The sequence below is a fragment of the Jaculus jaculus genome, chromosome 8 (genome assembly GCF_020740685.1).
Source record: "Jaculus jaculus isolate mJacJac1 chromosome 8, mJacJac1.mat.Y.cur, whole genome shotgun sequence".
In the NCBI taxonomy this organism is placed as follows: Eukaryota; Metazoa; Chordata; class Mammalia; order Rodentia; family Dipodidae; genus Jaculus; species Jaculus jaculus.
In genome coordinates this window covers 13,658,567-13,679,521 of record NC_059109.1, presented here as the reverse complement: position 1 = coordinate 13,679,521, position 20,955 = coordinate 13,658,567, and the positions used below count along the sequence as shown (strand labels likewise).

The 20,955-nt window shown below is 38.0% G+C and overlaps 1 protein-coding gene across 1 annotated transcript in view; it reads left to right on the top strand.

Annotated features, from left to right (window-relative positions):
• The first annotated feature begins 245 nt into the window (after positions 1-245).
• Crisp1 (cysteine rich secretory protein 1) overlaps positions 246-20,955 on the top strand; it is a 43,954-nt gene continuing 23,244 nt past the window's right edge. Inside the window, exon 1 of the mRNA XM_045156968.1 lies at positions 246-378. Coding sequence (XP_045012903.1) covers positions 246-378 — 133 coding nt within the window. The remainder of the gene's footprint in view (positions 379-20,955) is intronic.

The window sequence follows — 20,955 nt, the reverse complement described above, 5'->3', positions numbered from 1 at the left end:
ACCAAATTAAAGGGTGAGGGAAGAGTAGGATAGTTTATAACCTTTATAGACAGAATATTTTATACTTTTAATAGATTCAACACATGGGTATAAAATTAAACAGAAAAAAAAATGTATATTCTAGGTGCTGTAAAAATGCCCAGCAAGTCACAGCACTCGCTGTGCAGTCATCAGGGCCTGAGAACATCCAAGAGGGTCAGAGTTCAATCCCCAGCACTCACGTGACATATTGGGCATGGCCACACATGCCTGGAGCCCCCAGTTCTGTCAGGGAGTCAGAGACAGGAGAAATTGCTAAGGCCCACCAGTCAGCCAAGCTGACTGAAAATGGCAGCTCTGCTCAGCGAGAGATTCAGTCTCCAGGAAAGAAACAGAAGAGTAATACAGAAGGAACTCCCCTGTTCTGTACATGGCCTGTGTGCACACACACACATACACGTGTGTGTGTACACCATACCATATACATCACCACACATACTATGCACACACATACATGTATATACATAGATATACACATTCACATACACATATCCTAAAAGGGGATGTGTGTGCATATATCTGCACACTTGAACATGCATGTGGTTTTGGGGAAAGAGAGAGTTGGACAAAGGAAGAAGAGGGAAAAGCAAGATGCTAAAGGAGAGAAGGCAGTTTAAGAGATTTTGAGACTTGATTATGTACGCATAGTTCAACACAAGACATAGTCATAATGCTATCAGTAGCCTTAACCTGCCTGTAAAAATATATTGCTCCAGGAAACTTTTCACTTCACAAAATATATAACATTGTAACGTAATTTATTCTGTAAAGATATTTTGAAATGTCAATGACTGTTTGATGGATACTGATTATTATTTACAATATGCCCCATTAGATATGTAATTGCTTCAATGCAAAACAGGCTGAATGAATAACATGCATATTTAGAATTTGCAATTGTTTTACTCATATTGCTTGCTGACTTATTCAATTTAAACTTACACAGACAGGGTTGAGAGTATAGGCCTGTGGTAATAGAATGCACATAAGCATGATCCAGGCTGTAGATCTGATAATCTCTAACACTTAAAACAAACATCTACTAAATAAGAAAATAGAATTAATAAATTAAAAAATGCAAAAGTCAAATAATGAAACATGACACTCTTCTAGAATGAGTAGAATTATCTTTTTTCTTCATTTGAAAAAGTAATTTTCATTCATTCATTCATACACTAAGTTTATTAACTCTCATAATATCACAAAAGCTAAAGTTTCATCATGGCAAAATTCCCAAAATTTTCAATTCTAGTTTTCTAAGGAGAATGTGGTAGTATGGATAAAATTGTAGTTTAACCACTCATTTCATTAAGCAACAAGTGTTGAAAGGCATCTATTCTGCCCAGAACTCTGTTGGGTTTGGGATGTGTAGTGTGTGTGTGTGTGTGTGTGTGTGTGTGTGTGGTCTGTTTGTTTTGTTTGGTAAAGATAGAGATCTAATGAAGGCTAAGTGAGTGTCCCATCATTGAGTACATCTTAGTCCAGCTTAGCTAATTGTCTAATGGTACACAAAACATATCATTTTTCCTCTAGAGATCATTTATGTTACTTGTTATATGATATCCCTTTTTTGAGGAAATTCAGTTTCACAAACATCTAATGTATCTACGCTCAATGAGTAGAGATTTTTGCCAATGAAAATAATTGTTTCCATATATGTAAATCAGTGGTGATAATTTTTTAATGCCCAATAAATACTTACTGAATTTAATGGCATCTTGAGTTATTCAAAGTTAAGAACTCTCAACATTCTATTTTAGTACATTTTGCCACTATGTCCTCACATCTCTCACTTATTTCTCCAGTCACAGCAGTGTGCTGTACCTTAATGATGCCCCTGAAACATATAGCTAACTTAAAAGCCACGCACCGAGCTGGAGAGATGGCTTAGCAATTAAGCACTTGCCTGTCAAGCCTAAGGACCCCGGTTCAAGGCTCGGTTCCCCAGGTCCCACATTAGCCAGATGCACAAGGGGGCGCACACATCTGGAGTTCGTTTGCAGTGGCTGAAAGCCCTGACCCGCCCATTCTATCTCTCTCCCTCTATCTGTCTTTCTCCCTGTGTCTGTCGCTCTCAAATAAATAAATAAATAAATAATGAACAACAACAAAAAATAAGTGTATAAAAGCCACGCACCTCATTGTTTCACGTTGACACATGGCATTCACCATTACTCCATGTGCACCCAAGATATAGTCTAATAAGAAGGCAGCATAGGACTTTTGTGTGTCAATAATTCTCCTAGTTGTGCCAAATTCTGTCCAATTTCCAATATGGTCCAATTTTCTTTGTCTCATTTAAGATTGAGTTATTTGGGGATGGGGGCGTTTTGTTTTGTTTTGTTTTTCAAGGTAGGGTCTCACTCTAGTCCAGGGTGACCTAGAATTAACCATGTAGTCTCAGGCTGGCCTTGAACTCATAGCAATTGTGGTAGTTTGAATGGATGACAGCCAGCATATTCAGGAGTTTATTAAAACCTTATAATTTGGATCTCCAGCCACCTGGCTGGGAGAGGTGTCACTGTGTGTAGGCCCTAGGGTCCAGCCCTAAGGTGTGGGGTGTATTAAGAATGCCAGTCTAAAGATATGCAAAGTGCTTGAGCTTTGACTAGGGTTCCTGAAGTGTATTTGTTTGCTTGTGGTGGCTTTTAGCTTTTTCTCTTTCTTTGTTTGGTCTTGTGAAAGAGTGTCAACTTCTTCTGCCATTTTGGAACTTCCCCTGGATCTGTGAGCTTCAAATAAATTTCCTTCCTCCCATAAACTGTGTCTGGCCTGGAGTTTCATCCCAGCAACCTGAGAGTGTCGACTACAGAATTGGTACCAGAAGTGGGGTGTGCCGAGATAAATTCGCCCTGTGGATTTTGGTCTTTTGGAACTTGTGTACTGTAGGAATGGGAAACAGTGCTTGCACCTAAAGAAGCCTTCTGGAGTAGTAAACCAAGTATTATTGTCTGTTCTGATGAGGGTTTGAAAATGCTAAGGACAGAGAAAATTGTATTTGAAGGCTTGCCTTATGAGCTTTCTAAGAGGAGGGAAAGACTGCAGAAGCCTTTGTTAGAAATGGGCTACTGGCTTAAGGGCTGGCTGTGTCCTGCTGCCCAGGCCCAGAGAATTTGATCAAGGTTAAATTTGTAATGGACTGATGTGCTTGGCTAAAGGTATGGGACCAAGAGATTTAAGATTTTAAGTTAGAAAAACTCAAGCAAGTTTAAAATAACTGGCATCAAGACTAATTGCTGCAGCTGCTATGGTCAAATGTTTTAACATTTAGAAGGAAGATGGACCAACTACTTTATGTTGCAACAATGTAAAGAATGCCTGAGGAAGACTATGAGAGAAATGCAAACTCTTCTGGAAAAAGAGTTGGCTGGAGAAGGAACCTGCTTTTCAAGGTGACCATATTATGGCCCTGAATTAAGAATATGACTGTGTCTTACAAAACTGGTATTGATTTGAGAAGCATGAAAATATATGGAGTGGTCATGAAGTACCTATGGCTTCAGGAGCTGCTTCTGAGACATGCCATATAGGCAGGGCACGATGACCTTCAATAATGGGCTGGGAAAGCCATTGGAAGATAGACCGTGGTTTACAGGGGAAATCCAAGGATGTTTAGCTATACCAAGACTGCACAAGGGATACCATGGAGGTTGTTGGCTCAAGTTTTCTCTGGCTACCCAGCCCATCAGGAGGAGCAGAATTAGAAAATCTGGAGACTATCAGTCACTGGCTATAATATCAGACTTAAACTTCAGATGTTTGATGTTTGCTTGGTGGTTATAAATTTACATTGTTCCAGTGGTGAGAATACTTGCTATGACTTGATGTGCAAAGTGTTTGAGCTTTTCCTGGGGTTCCTAAAGTGTGCTTTCATGCTTGTGGTGGATTTTGGCTTTTTTCCCTCTCTGCTTGGTCCTGTAAAAGGGGATCTTCTGACATTAAGGAACTCCTCCTGGAACTGTAAGCTTTAATAAATCCCTTCTTCCTCCCATAACCTGTGTCTGGTCTGTTGGTTTATCCCAGCAAAGTGCAGCTGCCTATTACAGTGATCTTCTTACCTCTACCTCCCAAGTGCTGGGATTAAAGGCATACACCAGCATGCCTGGAAAAGTTATATTTTATAAAAGAAAATTGTGTTTTCTACACACATATTTTATTACTAGATAGGAAGTCCACAAAATAATGAGCTTCATTATGGCATTTTGAACAATGCATACAATTTTCTTCAACCATATCTACCATCTCTTATCTATGTCATGCCTCTGGCTGGTCCTCTCCTCTTACCCAAAATCTTTCCCTACTTATTCTCATGTTTTAAAATTCTACCCATGAGAGAAAACATGGTGCTTGCATTTCTGAGTTTAGCTTATTTGTCTTCACATGATGATTCCCTGTTTCATTCTTTCCATTCTACAAACGATCCGATTTGCTTCATATTTCCCCTGTGTGCCAAGAGTACAGTGATTCCATAACTTGTCTGTTATGAATAAATAACAATAAACATGAAGGTGCAGGTGTCTTTTACTGTTTGATACTCTGGGTTAGTCTGCTTACATCACCAGAAGTGGTATAACTGGACTATACAGTAATTCTCTTTTAGCCTTCTGAGGAGCTTCCATACTGACCCACACTGATTTCCATAGTTGCTCCACTAATTTACATTCCCACCAACAGCGTATAAGGGTTCACTTTCCCCTGTACCCAGACAGCATTTTTTGTTGTTTTTTGATGAATGCCATTCTAACATGGATGGGATGGAATCTCAGTGTAGGTCTGAACCCATGTCCTTGTTGGATAAGGATGATGAGTACTTTCTCTGATATTTATTGGCTGTTTATACTTTTTTTGAAAACTAATTCATTTGCTCATATGCTAATTATATTATTTCTTCTTTTGACGTTTAGTTCTTAGAATTGCTCAAATATTCAGGATGAATAGCTGGCAAATGTTTCTGTTTTGTTTTGTTTATTTTTGTAGGCTGTCTCTTCACTCTAGTGATGCTTTTTATTGTTTTATTTTATGCAATCTCATTTGTGAATTCTTGCCATTATGTCTGAGGCTATTGGATTCTGTTTTTGTTTTTGTTTTATCTAGAAGTGACAGAAAGAGTCAAGGAGAGAAAATTCTTATTTGAAAGCCACTTTTTGCCTATGCTTATATACTGAAATATTTTCCTTGCTTCAGACCTTACATTAAAGTCTCTGATGGATTTTTTTAAAATGTACAGAGAGAGACAAGAGAAATCTAGTTCCACTTCACATGAGGATATCCAGTTTGCTCAGCACTGTTTATTCAGAGACTGTCTTTTATTTTATTCCTTTGGTAACTTTGCTAATAGTCAGGTGTCTATCACTGTATAGGTTAATTGTTTTTATTTATTTGAAAGAGAGAGACAGAGACACACAGAGAGGGAGAGAGAGAGAGAGAATGGGCATGCCAGGGCCTCCAGCCACTGCAAATGAACTCCGGATGCATATGCCACCTTGTGCATCTGGCTTACATGGGTCATGGGGAATCGAACCTGAATTCATTGGCTTTCCAGACAAGTGCCTTAACTGATAAGCCATCCCTCCAGCCCTGTATAGGTTAACATTTGTGTCCATTATTCTGATCCATTATTCCACATGTCTATTGATCTTCAGTGCCATGTTGTTTTTCTTACTGTGACTCTGATGTGCAATTTGAAATCATGCAGTGTGATAACTCCAACATTATTTCTTTGGCTCAGCATTGCTTTGGCCAGTCAGTGTCTTCTGTGCTTCCACATGAATAAAAATGGGTATTTTTTGATGATGAATTTAATTCACTTTTAATGCATAGAACAATCTCATATTTTAGAAAATATTTTAGAATAGGTTTATCTGAAGTAAGAATGTTTCCTTTATATATGCAGTGAAAACCTACTAACAAGTTCTAGGTTAAGTGACTACAATAATTCATAGATTTTCATAAGCACAAAGGATTATTAAAAATTAGAAACTTAAGGACCAGGCATGGTGGTGCATGCCTATAATTCCAGCACTCAGGAGGCAGAGGTAGGAGGATCACCATGAGTTCAAGGCCATCCTGAGACTACATAGTAAATTCCAGGTTAGCCTGGACTAGAGTGAAATCCTACCTCGAAAAAAAAAAATAGAAAATTAGAAGTTGCATGGTGAAGCACACCTTAACTCCCAGCAATGGGGAGGCAGATGTAAGAGGATCACCATGAATTTGAGGCCATCCTGAGACTACATGGTGAATTCTAGATCAGCCTGTGCTAGAATGAGACCCTATCTTGAAAAAACAAACGTAGAATCCCTCAATCTGAATAAGATGCTTCTTTGACTCTAAATTCTCTGAAAGGCAGTCTATATGTAACAACTGTATTATATTAAAAGCCTTTGCATATTAATCACTAGGACCGGATATGTCCATTCATATAAGAAGGGAATAGAAGCCTTCGATTACTTATGTGTTAATGAGGAGCAAAATTTTAAAAGTGTTTCCTAGCTTAAGTCAAGGTTAACATGCCATGACTGCCAAGTCTAGTAGGGAATATGACCTGCCACCAAGTCATCACCTCACATCTGCTAGGATGCTGACAATAAACCCATTTTGGGGCTAAGCGTCCTAATAAATAACACTTTCTCATGATTTGTTTTTGGCATATCTTCAAGTATTCATGAATACTGCCAGAAAAAGATCATGTGTCCCTATAGGAATTCTTAGAATAGAAATTAATTATTTCCTTAATTATGGTTATCATGTACAGACAGAAGGTAATAAAGCATGAGACACCGCAAGCAAAAGTAAGCTTTTATTTATTGAATAATATTGTAAAATGCTAACTATAACTTCCTAATGTACTCTTCAAATCAACAGATAATAAAAGCTCAAAAGAATTACAGCATTAGTGAGAGACAAGGGGACAAATTCTCATGTGTTATGTACAAATTTTGCAATAAATATTATAGGTAATGATGACTGCTTTGTTATTCCTCAATTAGGATTTGTCTAACCAAGGAGATACTGGTTGTATTTTACCAGTAAGGATTTACGTTGTGCCTTAAACCTTAAAGATAAAATGAGGTAGAAACTTGTTTGCACCCTCTCTTTTGGCCAAGCCAACTGTTTAGATTGTAAATCGGACTATAAAATTTCATTCCTTTATGTTAAAAGTCAGAGTAATTTACAGTTAGCTATAAAAATATGGGCACATAAATGTCAGACTTTCTTAGAATGTGTGTGAATGGCTACCATTTATGAAGTGAGAAATCTTATGAAAGCTGAAGTTGACTGTGAATATGGAATCACATATCACAAAGTCTCTGAAAAGTTGCATTGATTTTCTTCTTCAAAGTCCCTATTATTATATATGTAGATTTGGGACATACTATGCCAATCTTTTTCTTTTCTTTTTTTTTTTTTTTTTGGAAATCAGTACTCAGTCAGCGGCTTGTGTACTTTTGGGTGACGATGGTGCTCAATAAATAGTCCATTTACTTACTGCTCATACCTTTCAGACCTCTGCTGCTCTGCTGTGGAAGAGAGAATAGCTCATGCCACTGAACTGCTACTGTGAATAAGTCTCCTCTGGGCTCAGGAGAAGAGACACTGCTCCAGTTTCAACTGAAGTCATTGTGATGCTAAAGCCCATGTTTTCTAAATATGAGCCCACATTATCTTCTTCTATTTGTGTGAATGTGTGTTTGTGCTTCAATTAATACTCTCCTGTGAGGCTACGTTATCATCACCATCTTATAGATCAGGAAATTGAGGCTAATGTTAGGCAAGTTCCTGAAATAATGAACAAAGTGGTTAACAATATTAAGAATCTGGGAGCTGAAGAAATGGCTCCACTGTTAGGGCTTTTGCTTACAAATCCTAATGCCCCAGGTTAAATTCCCCAGTACTCACATGCACAAAGTGGCGCATGCATCTGGAGTTCATTTGCTGTAGCTGGAAGCCATGGAAAGTCCCCTCTCTCTCTCTCTCTCTCTCTCTCTCTCTCTCTCTCTCTCTCTCTCTCTGTCTCTTTCTCTCTCTCTGTTTGTCTCTCTCTTTTCCTACCTCCCTCACTGCCTCCTTGAAAATAAATAAATATTTAAAAATTACAAAAATAGAATCCAAAGATCAGAGAGAAAAATCATTCTCGTCTTTTTCTACCATACCTAATGTAACCTTAGCCAGGTGATTGAATTTCTTAGTCCCAGTCCCTTAACCTAAAAACCTATCAGCTGTTTCAGGACCTGTTCCCAGGATTCCAGTGAGAAGTAAAATGATAAAATGCATGCTGAGCTCTTAGGATTTTGTAGCCACCTAGTTTTGTAACCACTAGAAATTTGTTTTTCTTATATTATCAAAAGCACACATGCTAGTTGATGTTTTTTAATCTTTAACACTTTTTTAATGCTCAGGTTGGGAGATATGAAAAGTCATATACCTGTAACAGGGAACATTTTCAAGTTACAGTTAAATTTACCAGAATGGCACAAATACCCAGATGATATTTCATTGATTATTTTTATGTGGAGAACACACTTCATCACTCTCAAGTTCTAAAATTAAAGTATTGTAGAATTATAAATTCTAGATCCCTTAATCATACATTTTAAAGCATGAAGGAGAAAGTGTGGTGGGAATTCCATTGCTAAGATTCCTTGAATTTCATGGAGTCTTTCAAAAATGTTTGTATGAAAGAATTCAAGGATAACAAAAGTGATCATCTATTACCTCAAATTGACAATCATCTGAATAATCCTTCAATTTCTAAAATAGTTCTTCACAAAAAAAAAAGAGGTTCAAAGTCTTTAGCATATTAAGTTTTTGCTTGTTCTCTTGTTCAATTCAAGCTTATCCCTATACTGTATTATTTTAAGCTATTCAAACTATGTTGAGGTTCTGAAATTGTTCATGTTTACTTCCTGATGCAGTTCTCTGGTACGTTTTGTTACAGTATTCTCCATTGAAGACTCAGAGATAATTGTTTCCCAAGATGGCAATATAAACAACTTAAGAACAACGTCAGATTCAGAGATGAGTTGTTTGAGGTAGAGTTGTTTGGAAGCCATCCGGGTCTTTGAAGAGGAGTACAGTTGAGTCAAACAGAGCTAATAGATGATGAGCAAGAACATCATCAGCTCCTGGATCTACCTAGTCAAGGAGGTCAAAACCATCCAGTCTTGCCCCGGCCAGCGGGGAGTCGAACAAAGAAGCGATATGAAAATTAACCTGAATGAAACAAGGCAGACAGACACAAGAAGGAGACCATGCTAGATGTTTGTCACGGCCTCGAGAGTTTATTCTTACACGTAGGTTTATATAGGGTTGTAGGGAGAAGGGGACGTGGTCAGGGCAAGGAGTTGTAGGGGGAAGGGGACGTGGTCAGGGCAAGGACTTGTCAGGAAACCTAGAGGGGATGTAATTAGGTGTTCATCTAATCTTGCCTAACTGGCTTAACATCCTGACTGCACCAGGTTTCACATCCTGACCATAAACTGGCCTTTAGCAAAAGATAAGATTCTGTAAGCAGCCTGCTGACTGGTTCCAGAAGTATCTAACAGAAAGCTGGATGGACCAGCTTTCTGAGTAATGAGTCAGTTTATGAGCAGGCCCAGGCAAAATGGAGAGGCTTTTGCTCTATGGCTCCCAACACAGTCTGACTTCCCATATGTAAAGGTGAAACATATATTTGTCACAAATAATGTACCTTAAATTTCCTCCCAAATATATGTAAGTGGAAATGCTCGATTTAGTGTCCATGAGTCTCTAAAATATCTGGTTAATAACATATTTGCAGCTTCGCTCTTCTAACAACAGTTTGTGGAATAAACAGAACAAAAGAAGGTAATGAGATGGAAATATGATCAAATTGCAATATTGCATATACTAAAATTCTCATTATAAGAAAAAAGAAGTATGCACGTGATACCTATGCATCTGAAAGTTTTCATGCCATAAATCAAAATGGCCAAAAGGATTAAGACATTATAGTTTGTTAGTGCTTAAAAGTTTTATACCTAAATTACCTAAATATCTAAAAAATATATACCCAGTGTATATATCAGGCCCCCTTCTAATACAAAATCGGCAATTATATGATTATAAGCCATCCTTCTGCTCACTCACTAGTCACTGGTTGTCTTTACCTAACTGAACACAAGTGTACACTAACAAATGATCACTGAAATTAATGACCTCGTATTGTACTAGCTGCAGGACAGCTGTTCCAGAATCTTCTGACATGAACTTATTATACTTCCCCCTGCTGAAGGCTGACGTGGCCTGTGCCATTGAGCCATCTGCTCAGCTTTCAGGCCCCAGCATCTGCTGTTCTACCCTCGGGGCCATCTGCTTGACTATCTCCAATCCCATCTGCACAGCTCATGGGGACTGCTAAAATTACAACACATGTCCCCCTCTGCTCCTCAAGGGAGGAATTCCTGAGTCATTTCTCCTTTTAGATTTAGGGAAGTCCTTTGTGGGACCTCTACCAGACTTCTCTTTAAGAATTCCTTTCTCCAAACAACAAATTTCATAATTTAATGACTTTTAACAATTGGAGGGGCTTCTGGATGGCTCTAGTACTTTTTTTTTTCATGATGACAATGCCTGCTGTGCAGAAAATGTCTCAAGTGGTTTACATCCGTATTAAAAATAGAACAGACGTGTGGAGCTTTTTGGCAATTTGGATATAAAAACAAATCTGCTAACTAAAATTTTGTCATATATTTGATTTAAAAACTTGGATAAGGGAAGTGTTACAGAAATTCAAAGTTTAGGGCTGCAGAGATGGCTTAGCAGCTAAGGTGCTTGCCAGTGAAGCTTAAGGACCCATGTTTGATTCTCCAGGTCCCACACAAGCCAGACACACAAGGTAACACAAGCGCACAAGGTCGCACATGAGCACAAGGTGGCATGCATATCTAGAGTTTGATTGCAGTGGCTAAAGGCCCTGGTGTGCCAATTCTCTAAAGTTTATACTCTATTAATAGTTCATACAAATGATTGATAGTCACTAAAATGAAACCATTTAGATATTGTATGGGCTGCCAAATTTCTATTTTGTCAGAGGTTTGCATTAAACATTTAAATTTTAAACATTTTTAAATCCTCTATCTTCCATTATTTATTCGCTATGTTATAAATATTATAATATCCATTATACTTTCTTAAAACAAGAATTTTCAAAACCCATGTAATTAAGATGAAAAGTTAATCTTACAACTAAGAACAACTTGTTCTATGAAGTCCGCGTTCTGAGGTCTCTCTTCTTCCCCCAGTAAATAACAAAAAGATGAAAAGAGAGCTCCCTAGGGAATAGGGAAGGGTGCTGACCAAACAGCTAACCAAGAAAGAGATCAGGCTTTTATCTCTATTCATGCTCCTTCCCCCCTCTCCCCTCCCTAAGGACTGGCTCTGAGATGAGCAGGCTGTGTTCACATGAGACCTCCGGTGATGACTGGGTGGATCCCCCATCTCAAAACACATGGAGGAGATAACCTGCTGTGATGAGACTTCACATCCTCATTCTGATGGCAAATAGCATGCACATCATCCTGAAGAAGCAAGACGTGAATTCACCCGTTGAGGAATCATTTCCAACGTGCTTTCTACCTAAAGGAGGCAGCTCACCTCAAGAACATAGGAGGCAGTTTTAAGTTGGCTGCTTTAGAGGAGGGGGTTGTCTGTCAAAGAATAAACTCAAGATTCATAAGGATTATGTTTATGTTAAATATTGATTCAGGGGATTTAACTGTGCATCTAATTAACAGGTTCTTTGTAAGATTAAACATTTTCTCCTGAGATCTCTCTACTATGACTCTTACTATTGTTTTTCATACCTTTTTCAAGACTTATATTGGAAATTTTTTCCAAAACTAAATAAGGAAAGATGTAATAATCTTGATAAATGCACTCAAATTTTTGGCTTTTCCTTTCTTTAGATATATCCCTATTTTCAGGTTTCTAATCTACTCCCATGCTTTCTTCAAATATAAGAATTTTCAGGGCTGGAGAGATGGCTTAGTGGTTAAGGAGCTTGCCTGCAAAGCCTAAGGACCCAGGCTTGATCTTTCTCCAGGTCCTACATAAGCCAGATGCACGAAGGGAAGGCAAGTGCCAGGTCACATGTGCTCACTAGGTGGCACAAATGTCTGGAGTTTGATTGCAGTAGCTGAGGCTCCTGCAAGCCAATATTCTCTCTCTCTCTTCTCTCTCTAAAGAAAAATAATTTTCTTTTGAATTTGAGTGACATTTTGTCCATCTTGTACCCTGTATGGACCTCTCCATTTCCAGCAAACTATACTTTGCCTCCCATTGTGTTATGTAGCTATTTACTCTGAATTGAAATGTTCCCTCATGGTGGGAGAGTGGAGGTCCATAAGACTTAGAAAGCCAAAGAAACTTGCCAGTCTCAGGAAGCTCAAGAAACTAACAAGATTCCAGAAACACAGAGAATTCAATGATTCACGAGCAACGTTTGGTAAGCAGTAAACAATTACTGGGGAAAGGAGACTTTCCTATGGAAATATCTTCACGTTATACAGAGAGCTCTGGAGGTAAATAAAAATATTTTTATTTATTTGCAAGCAGAGAAAGAGAATGGGGTGGCCCTTTTAGTGCTGCAATTGCTTTTGAGTCATCTATGCTCCTATAAATATCCCCTCACCCATGTTCCTGTAAATAACCCCAATAAAGTTATCAATCCAGAAAGCTGGACCTGATTATAATCATTCCGTGGATGTGTTTTTGGTGCCCTACCTGTGGTGAACAGACATTTGTTCATGTGTTTTCAGAAAGTCACAAAGAAGCAGTCATACATGGATTTCCTGACAGGGCAGTTGCTTTATTCAAAGCTGCCTCTCTTCACCCTCTCCTATAGCACCTGGCACTGAGTTGATGTGCAGTAAATTACTGTTGAAGAAACAAATGCATCATGTTTTGGGAGAATGCAGAGACATGATTTTATTATAATGGCTTTTTGTGTCATATTTCTTTTTAAAAATATTTTGTTTATTCATTTATTTATTTGGACACAGAGAAAGAGGCAGAGAGAGAGAGAGAGAGAGAGAGAGAAGAGAGAGAGAGAGAGAGAGAGAGAGGGAGAGAGAGAGTGTCTGGGTACATCAGGGTCTCCCGCCACTGTAAGTGAACTCCAGATATATGTGCCACCCTGTACATCAGGCTTTACATGAGTACTGAGGAATCAAACCCAGGCCATCAGGAATTGCAAGCAAGTGCTTTAACTATTAAGCCATCTTTTTAGTGTGTTATATCTTTTGATTGATGGTATTTGAGCATTATCAGATTAAACCTTCCTATGTTCTTTCTGACGTTTTCTTTATTTGGAGATGTAGGTTCCTCTCATGAGCACCCTCAGTGTCTGGCAAGGAGAAAACAACTTTCTTCATCACCCAAGGGATGGGGAAATAGTTCAACTGGCAAAGTGATTGCCTTATTGGCAGGAGGACTTGAATTCAGCACCCATGTAAAAGCTAAGTATGCTAACTTGCTCTATAATACTGGCACTGTTATATGGAGACAGGATCCCCGAGGCTTTTTGGGAAGGTTCATCTGTGAGCTCTAAGTCCAATGAAAGAGACTATTTCAAAAAAACAAGGTTGGGGGGCTGGAGAGATGGCTTAGCAGTTAAGGCAATTGCCTGCGAAGCCTAAGAAATCATGTTCGAATCTCCAGGTCCCCCATAAGTCAGACACACAGTGACACAAGTGTGCAATGTCGTACGTGTGCACAAGAGGGCACATGCTTCTGGAGTTCATTCACAGCAACTGAACGCCCTGGCACAACCTTTCTCTCTTTCTCTCTCTCTATTTTTCTCTCTCTCCCTCTTTCTCAAAATAAATAATAACAGCTGGGCATGGGGGCTCACGCCTTTAATCCCAGCACCTGAAAGGCAGAGGTAGGAGGATTGCTATAAGTTCGAGGCCAGCCTGACACTACATAGTGAATTCCAGGACAGCCTGAGCTAGTGTGATACCTGACCTTGAAAAACAAACAAATAAATAAATAATAAAACAAGGTGAAAAGCCACCAAGAATGACATCTGACTTCCACCTCTGACCTTCAGGTGCATGTGTACCCGTATGTAGATGAACCTTCCCACACGTGCACACAACACACACACACACACACACACACACACGTACGCATGCAAAAATTACTTTTAAATGGCTTTGGTTTCATTCTTCGTGTGGGAGGTGTTTTCACTTGATAGGATTTAGAAGATTTCATACATGTGGACCAAGTGTCTAGGAAAATCTTCAATTCTTGCAGTCTTGCAGCATCGAAGGCTTTGAAACATGAGAACAATTCAGGTACCATAGGAAAGATTTCAGCCAAGAATGAAGAGAAAATAGAATAAGAGGATATCTGAGACCAGTGGAACACTAGAGTAAATTGGAAAAAAAGAAAAGCAAGTACCATATAGATATTGCTGAAAGTCTCACGACAGGACATGTTAGCAAAGTTGAATCCTGCACACAGGTGTCGCAGGTGGAATACTCATAATGCTTGTGCAAATAACATCCTCAAGTCATGTTTTACACATGAATGCTGCTTTCCTCTTCAGTACATGTGATATGTTTCTGTTTGCTAAATTTTTAGTGGCTGATTTCTGAGTGAATGATTGATTTTCTTAAGTTTTCTTAAATGCATATATTTTAACAAACACGATGTGCTTATAAACACATTAGTCTTTATTTATCTCCCAAGGGTTTTCTGGGATAGTTCCAATTTAAAATATTCTATCATGTTGTTATATCATATGTTAGACCAATGTGTCTTGATTCTTTGTTTTAGGGAGAAAGTCATTTCAGATCATTTCCTACTATGCTAAAACGCTGAAGCGAAAAGAGAACAATCTATGAAAATAGGAGAGAGATGAGCAGAAACAGCCAACTGGCCCCATGTTTGGGGCATACATGCAAATCAAGTTATTCTCTGCTTTCCAACACTTCCCAAATTCTTCTGAAACCATATTTAAAGCTGGATAGCGACTCTATATGAAGTTATCAGAGATGTAAATACAGACAGCACTGTGTTGGGTGCAGCAATGCCAGGGATTGACAGGACCAACAGATAAAACCAAAGCAATTAAGTTTCCATAAACAGTTGACTTGGTGTTGAATCAACACTCCTTTTTTCTAAACAGCCGTGTAGCAAGAAAGAAATGACAATCCTACCATTTCAACACATAAGCCATGCTGGGCGAGTGAAGAAACAGGCTTCTTTTTCTTTTCCAAATTTCTTCTTATGACATGGAAAAAATATAGATTGCTCAGCTTCCTTGAGGTTTACCTCAGAAATCATATGGAATTCCTTCTCTACACAATGTTAAGGGATGTTTAGACATTTCCCATTTAATAGCAACATCCAACCCTCCAAAATTACCCTGGCAACAGGTGAGTGGCTTTTGAGAGGTCAACAGGTTTCCTGAGGGCAGAGGTTTGTCAAACATTCACAATGGGCCACTTATTAAGGACAGAAAATTCTGCCTCAGGATCCTCAAACTTTCTGTTAATTTTTTATTTCTTCACTCCTACCTGAGCCCTAATATGAAATAGCTCATGACTACACACCTCTCACCTTCTTCCTTTTCAATTAAACCTTTCTCAAGAAAGGTATGAAAAAAATATATTATTAAATAATATTTCTAAATCTACAACTGAAAATATATGAGCAAGCCATGTAGAAAAAGATACTATAACTATATATGTAGATGTGTATATGCATATATATATATATACATATATACATATATATATATATATATATATATGTAGAGAGAGAGAGAAAGAGAGAGAGTGTGTGTGTGTCAGAGACAGAGAGACAGAATTCAAGGTTTCTGGACTAATAACAGAAATTAAGAACATCTGATTAAACCCAGAGAAAATTTTCTATTTCTATATATAATTTCTAGCTGTCAGTATGGACTATGTGTCCTTCAATTTAAAGTTCTATTTATCTCCCATCATCAAACTCAAGTGATATCTGAAATAGTTAGACTTATATTGTTTAATATTTGGCATACATCTATTTAATATTTATAGTTAGTTCTCTCCATATTACTGTTAGACATACTTCTATCAGAATATTGCCATAGTGTATATAAATTGTGTACCTTAGGAAAGAGGACAATTTTTCTTCTCATTCCCAGAACTTTACAATATATCTGGCACATTATAGGGACCATTCCCATAAATGAAGCACACGTACTCTATGCCAGGCACTAAATAGAAAATGCTGTGAGATTTCATAATTTATGTGTGTGGAACTGTATGCAGCCACAGCATGTAGAAGTGGGCATGGTTGGCATTAAGATCTCAATAAATTTTTTTTGAGCTAATGAATGAATAAATTAGTACTGAGGAAGTTTTTTTTTTTTTCAATTTCTTTATCATTAGGTCACTTTTCCTTTCAATATCCTTTCTGGCTATTGGCTGTAGTCCTGTAACTAAGTTTTGCAATTGATACTCAATGGTGAGCTCTCTTGGTGACATTCTATAGGTTATGGAAGATGGTGGAAACATGCCTACCATCATGAATTCTAAAGCACGGGCTCTGAATTTGTTCTATCTTGTATTCATGACCCATGTCTGCCAGAGTCCCTTGATCTGTTAGAGACATTGTTCTTTCTATGCTCGCTTCATTGAGCAGCCCTTCCCTGTGCAGGATCAGTTAAAGCCGGGGCGTAGTGTGAACAAAGGCCGGACTCAATAGAAAGACAGTCTTACAAGCCGCCTGGATGTGGGTAAGTAACACAGATCCTTTTAGTTTTTTTAATTGGAAAAAAAAATAAGTGATGGACAATAGCATTGGCATAATGATAAATAAGAGATTATATGTGAAAGTGCCTGGTGTGGTAGCACATGCCTTTAGTAGCATTAAGTAGACTGAGGTAGGAGGAGAGCTGTGAGTTCAAAGCCAGCCTGGGGCCACAGAATGAATTCCAGGTCAGCTTGGGCTAGAGTGAGACCCTGCCTGGAAACAAATGAAGAAATTATATGGGCTTCTAACACCTATGTAATCTAAAGTAAAATATCAATTGCTTCCGTAATCATAATAGTGGGGTTTCTAAACACAACATACTGTACAAATACCGGGCAACATTACTTGTTTAGTGCATCCTCATGAATTTCTTGTGACAGGACTTAGAAGAAACATGTGTCGTGTGGAACCAATTACCACACCGTTGTAGAAGTCTGATAGTTCCAGTATAAACATCTTTTATTTCAAGAGCTACTGTCAGTAGTGGTAACCAGCAGAAAGGCATCCCGCTCCAACAGATACTGGTCCTGAATGTCTTTTATAACTGAAGACATGCTGAGTTTTAAAAGTCACCATGGGAAACCACTAGGAATTTGCAGATGATAACAGGGAGAAAATGTTTTGTGTTATACAGATAAGGCAGCCTCAAGAATAATTTGTGAATTCAGAGGAAGGGAGCATTCCGAGCTACCCAAGCTGCTTTCTGCAGCCACTCCATCTGCAACTCAGCAATCCTTCTGCAAGTGTCCTCCTGCAAGACCAGGAGCTGCTGGTCATATTCTTTCATGCCAGCTTGCTCTAGCCTTCATCAAGATCTTCTTCCCTTTGGGCCTCTTCTTCCTTATTCCCCTTCTAATTGCCACTTTTTTAGAGAGAGAAAGAGAGGAGAGAGAGAGAATTGGTCCACCAGGGCCACAGCCACTGAAATCGAACACCAGACGCTTGTGTCTCCTAGAGGATATATGTGACCTTGCACTTGCCTCACCCCTGGGATCTGGAGAGTAGAACATGGGTCCTTAGGCTTTGCAGGCAAGCACCTTAACCACTAAGCCATCTCTCTAGCCCCTGATTTTGAGTCCATTTATGTTTTCTATTCTGTATACCATGCTCCTGGGCTTTGCTTTGGGGAAAGGATTTACAAGAACCTTAAATACAGAATGCAATGAAAATGAATTTGCTGTAAAAGAAACTCAAAAGGAAAAAGAAAGACAATTTGCTCAGAATACATGTGACTGCACACTTCAAATAAGTGGATATCAAAATAAGTTTGAATTTATGTCAAACATATGTAAGGCAACTTTCAAACTTAGATTCAGTATAAGAAATACTCACATTTAAATATAATGCTCATATCAAAATGAATTTTTGTTTTATAGCATAAGAAAGAATCCAAATTCCACACTTTTGTTTAAATAACTGTCACTGTTTCTTGCTCAATTGCATTTCACATTTATATAAGTAGGAAGATTATATGTGCAAATGTTTTTGTATCCAATAATGTTCCATTCATCCATCTTTCGAAACTTGTGTCACAAATTCTCTGTCATCATTACTCCAGTATTACATCTTGATATCTGGTAGCTTAAAATTTCCAGCTTTGCTATTCTTTAATATTTAATCTATGTTGTATCTATCTTTCAAAGAACAGAACCTTCGCAACATATCAATCGGGATAACCTAAATGTATTAAGCACACATAAATATGAATCATAATAAGGTAAAGATCAACTAGACATATTTAATTGAAAACTTCTGTCACATAAAACACACAATTTAAAGAGTGAAAAGAAAATTCACAAAGTAAGAAAAAACTCTAGTGCATTTTAACAACATATCAAGAACATAGCTAATTCATACAACCCAGAAACAAAAAGGTAGTTAACCTAACTATAATATCAGAAAAAAAGTTGCCCAGAAACTACACAAAAGATGCTATCCAATGACTGATATACATGTTAAAAATACACTCATTATTAGATTCTAGATAAATATAAGATAAAACTTAAAATTGCAATGAAACATTGTGTAAATCCTAAGGATAACAAAAAAATTTTTAAAGAGATAAACTATGGTACTCAAAGAGAACATAAAGGAAATTAACAGAAAATAAGTAAGAATTAAAAGACACTATTTTACCAATAAACAAAAGTATGTGAAAGTGTAAAGGTAAGAATACCAACAGAGAGTGAGGAAAGGAAGGTGATAAAAGTATGAATTTATTTTTTTATTGCTTTTTAGTTTTTAGCAAATTTCTATTGAAGGAAAACATTGGAATAATATATAGCCCAATAGTTACTCTCTGATATGTATGTATGTATGTATATATACATATACATACATAAACAAAAATTGGACACCAGAAGGCTGGAGAGATTGCTCAGTGATTAAGATACTTTCCTCAGGGCTTAACAACCCAGGTTCCCTTCCTCAATACTCATATTAAGCCAGACACACAGTGGCACATGCATTTGAAGTTCATTTGTAGCAGCTGGAGGCCCTGATGCCTGGTGTTCTCTCTCTCTCTCTCTCTCTCTCTCTCTCTCTCTCTCTCTCTCTCTCATTCTCTCTCTCATATTTATATCTCTCTCTTCTTATAAATAAATTAATATTTTTTAAATAATAAAAAAGGGCTGGAGAGATGGCTTAGCAGTTAAGGCATTTGTCTGCAAAGACAAAGGACCCAGGTCCAATTCCCCAGGACCCTCATAAGCCAGATGCACAAGGGAGCATTGCTGGAGCCCTGGGGCACCCATATTCTCTCTCTCTCTCTCTCTCTCTCTCTCTCTCTCTCTCTCTCTTCCTCTATTTCTCCCTCTTTCTCTCATCAAATAAATAAAAATAAAATATTTTTTAAATAACAATAAAAAAGTAGACAACAGTTTAAATCAAAAGATATGTGGATCAAATTTTCATTAAAGCTGCTTAACATATCTCCAAACCAAATAAAAATCAGACTGAAAAAAAAAATCAGACTGTTTGTAAGAGACAAATTGGTAAATGGTATGTTACATACACAGTGAAATACTACCTAGCTATTAACAAAGATGAATTTCCTCATCTACGTTGTGAATGAATCAGATAGGTGTAATATTGAGTAGAAGAGGATAGACACTAAACGTGTCTCCACCTACAGGAAATATTGAAACTGGTAAACTAATCCATAGTTATAAAGGTCCAGATATGTTTTCACGTGAGGTCTAGAGGCTAAAAGGGGCATGAGTGACCTTCCAGAGTGCTGTAAACAGTCAGTGTATGCATACTGAGTGGGGTAATGAGACAGGTACACATGTATGTATGAAGTAACAGGCTGGGCATGTAAGATTGCTTACTTTGATAGACCAATGGGGTTAATATATTACCTGAAGCAAAGAAGATAAAAATGGAAAATGCATTCCTTGTACAATTCATTCTAATCAATTATTTGGTTATGGCAAGGAAGGGCCTGTTCTTTATGGGAAGGTCGTGCTCTAACAGTTTAGATGAGAAAGCATTCCAAGGGCACACAAATAGAGCAATACTCACTCCTCCTCAACCTTGACCTACTCGCCCACAAAACATTAACTTTCAATTGCCTGTGGTCTGTCAGTGAGAAACATAATCTTAAACTAAAATATGAGGAAATAAATTTAGTTTCTTGTCTTTGATTTTTAGAGGAGTACTGGCTGAAAATGCATCTTGTGAATGAAGGAAATGTGTTCCAAAAGAATTGAGTTTATCTTTCTGCTCTGTCTCTAATACATCTGTCCAGAAAAAGAAAAACAAATCATTCATACCAGGGTACAGGCAAATACATGGTGCCTAGGTTGGAAGGACCTAATTAGTTGCAGAGTTGCTGTCCCAGGCCAGTGGAGAATCTTGCAGCTCATCCTGGCATAAGGTGTACCCTGCCCCACGCTTCAGGGAACAAGATTCAGACTGGAATCACTTTTCTTACAACCCCATAACCTCACTCCAACCTCTGAGTCATTCTTTCTAATGCTTGTCTTTATATCTGTGTCTTCTTCATTGCAATCAACGGGATTTGCTGTTTGCTAAAACTCCCGACCACTTCCTGTGATTTTTTTTTTCTTTCCCTCCATCCCACCTTCTGACTCCTGATTTTGACCTGTTGTCTCCTGGCACTATACAGGACTTTTGCACTCTCAT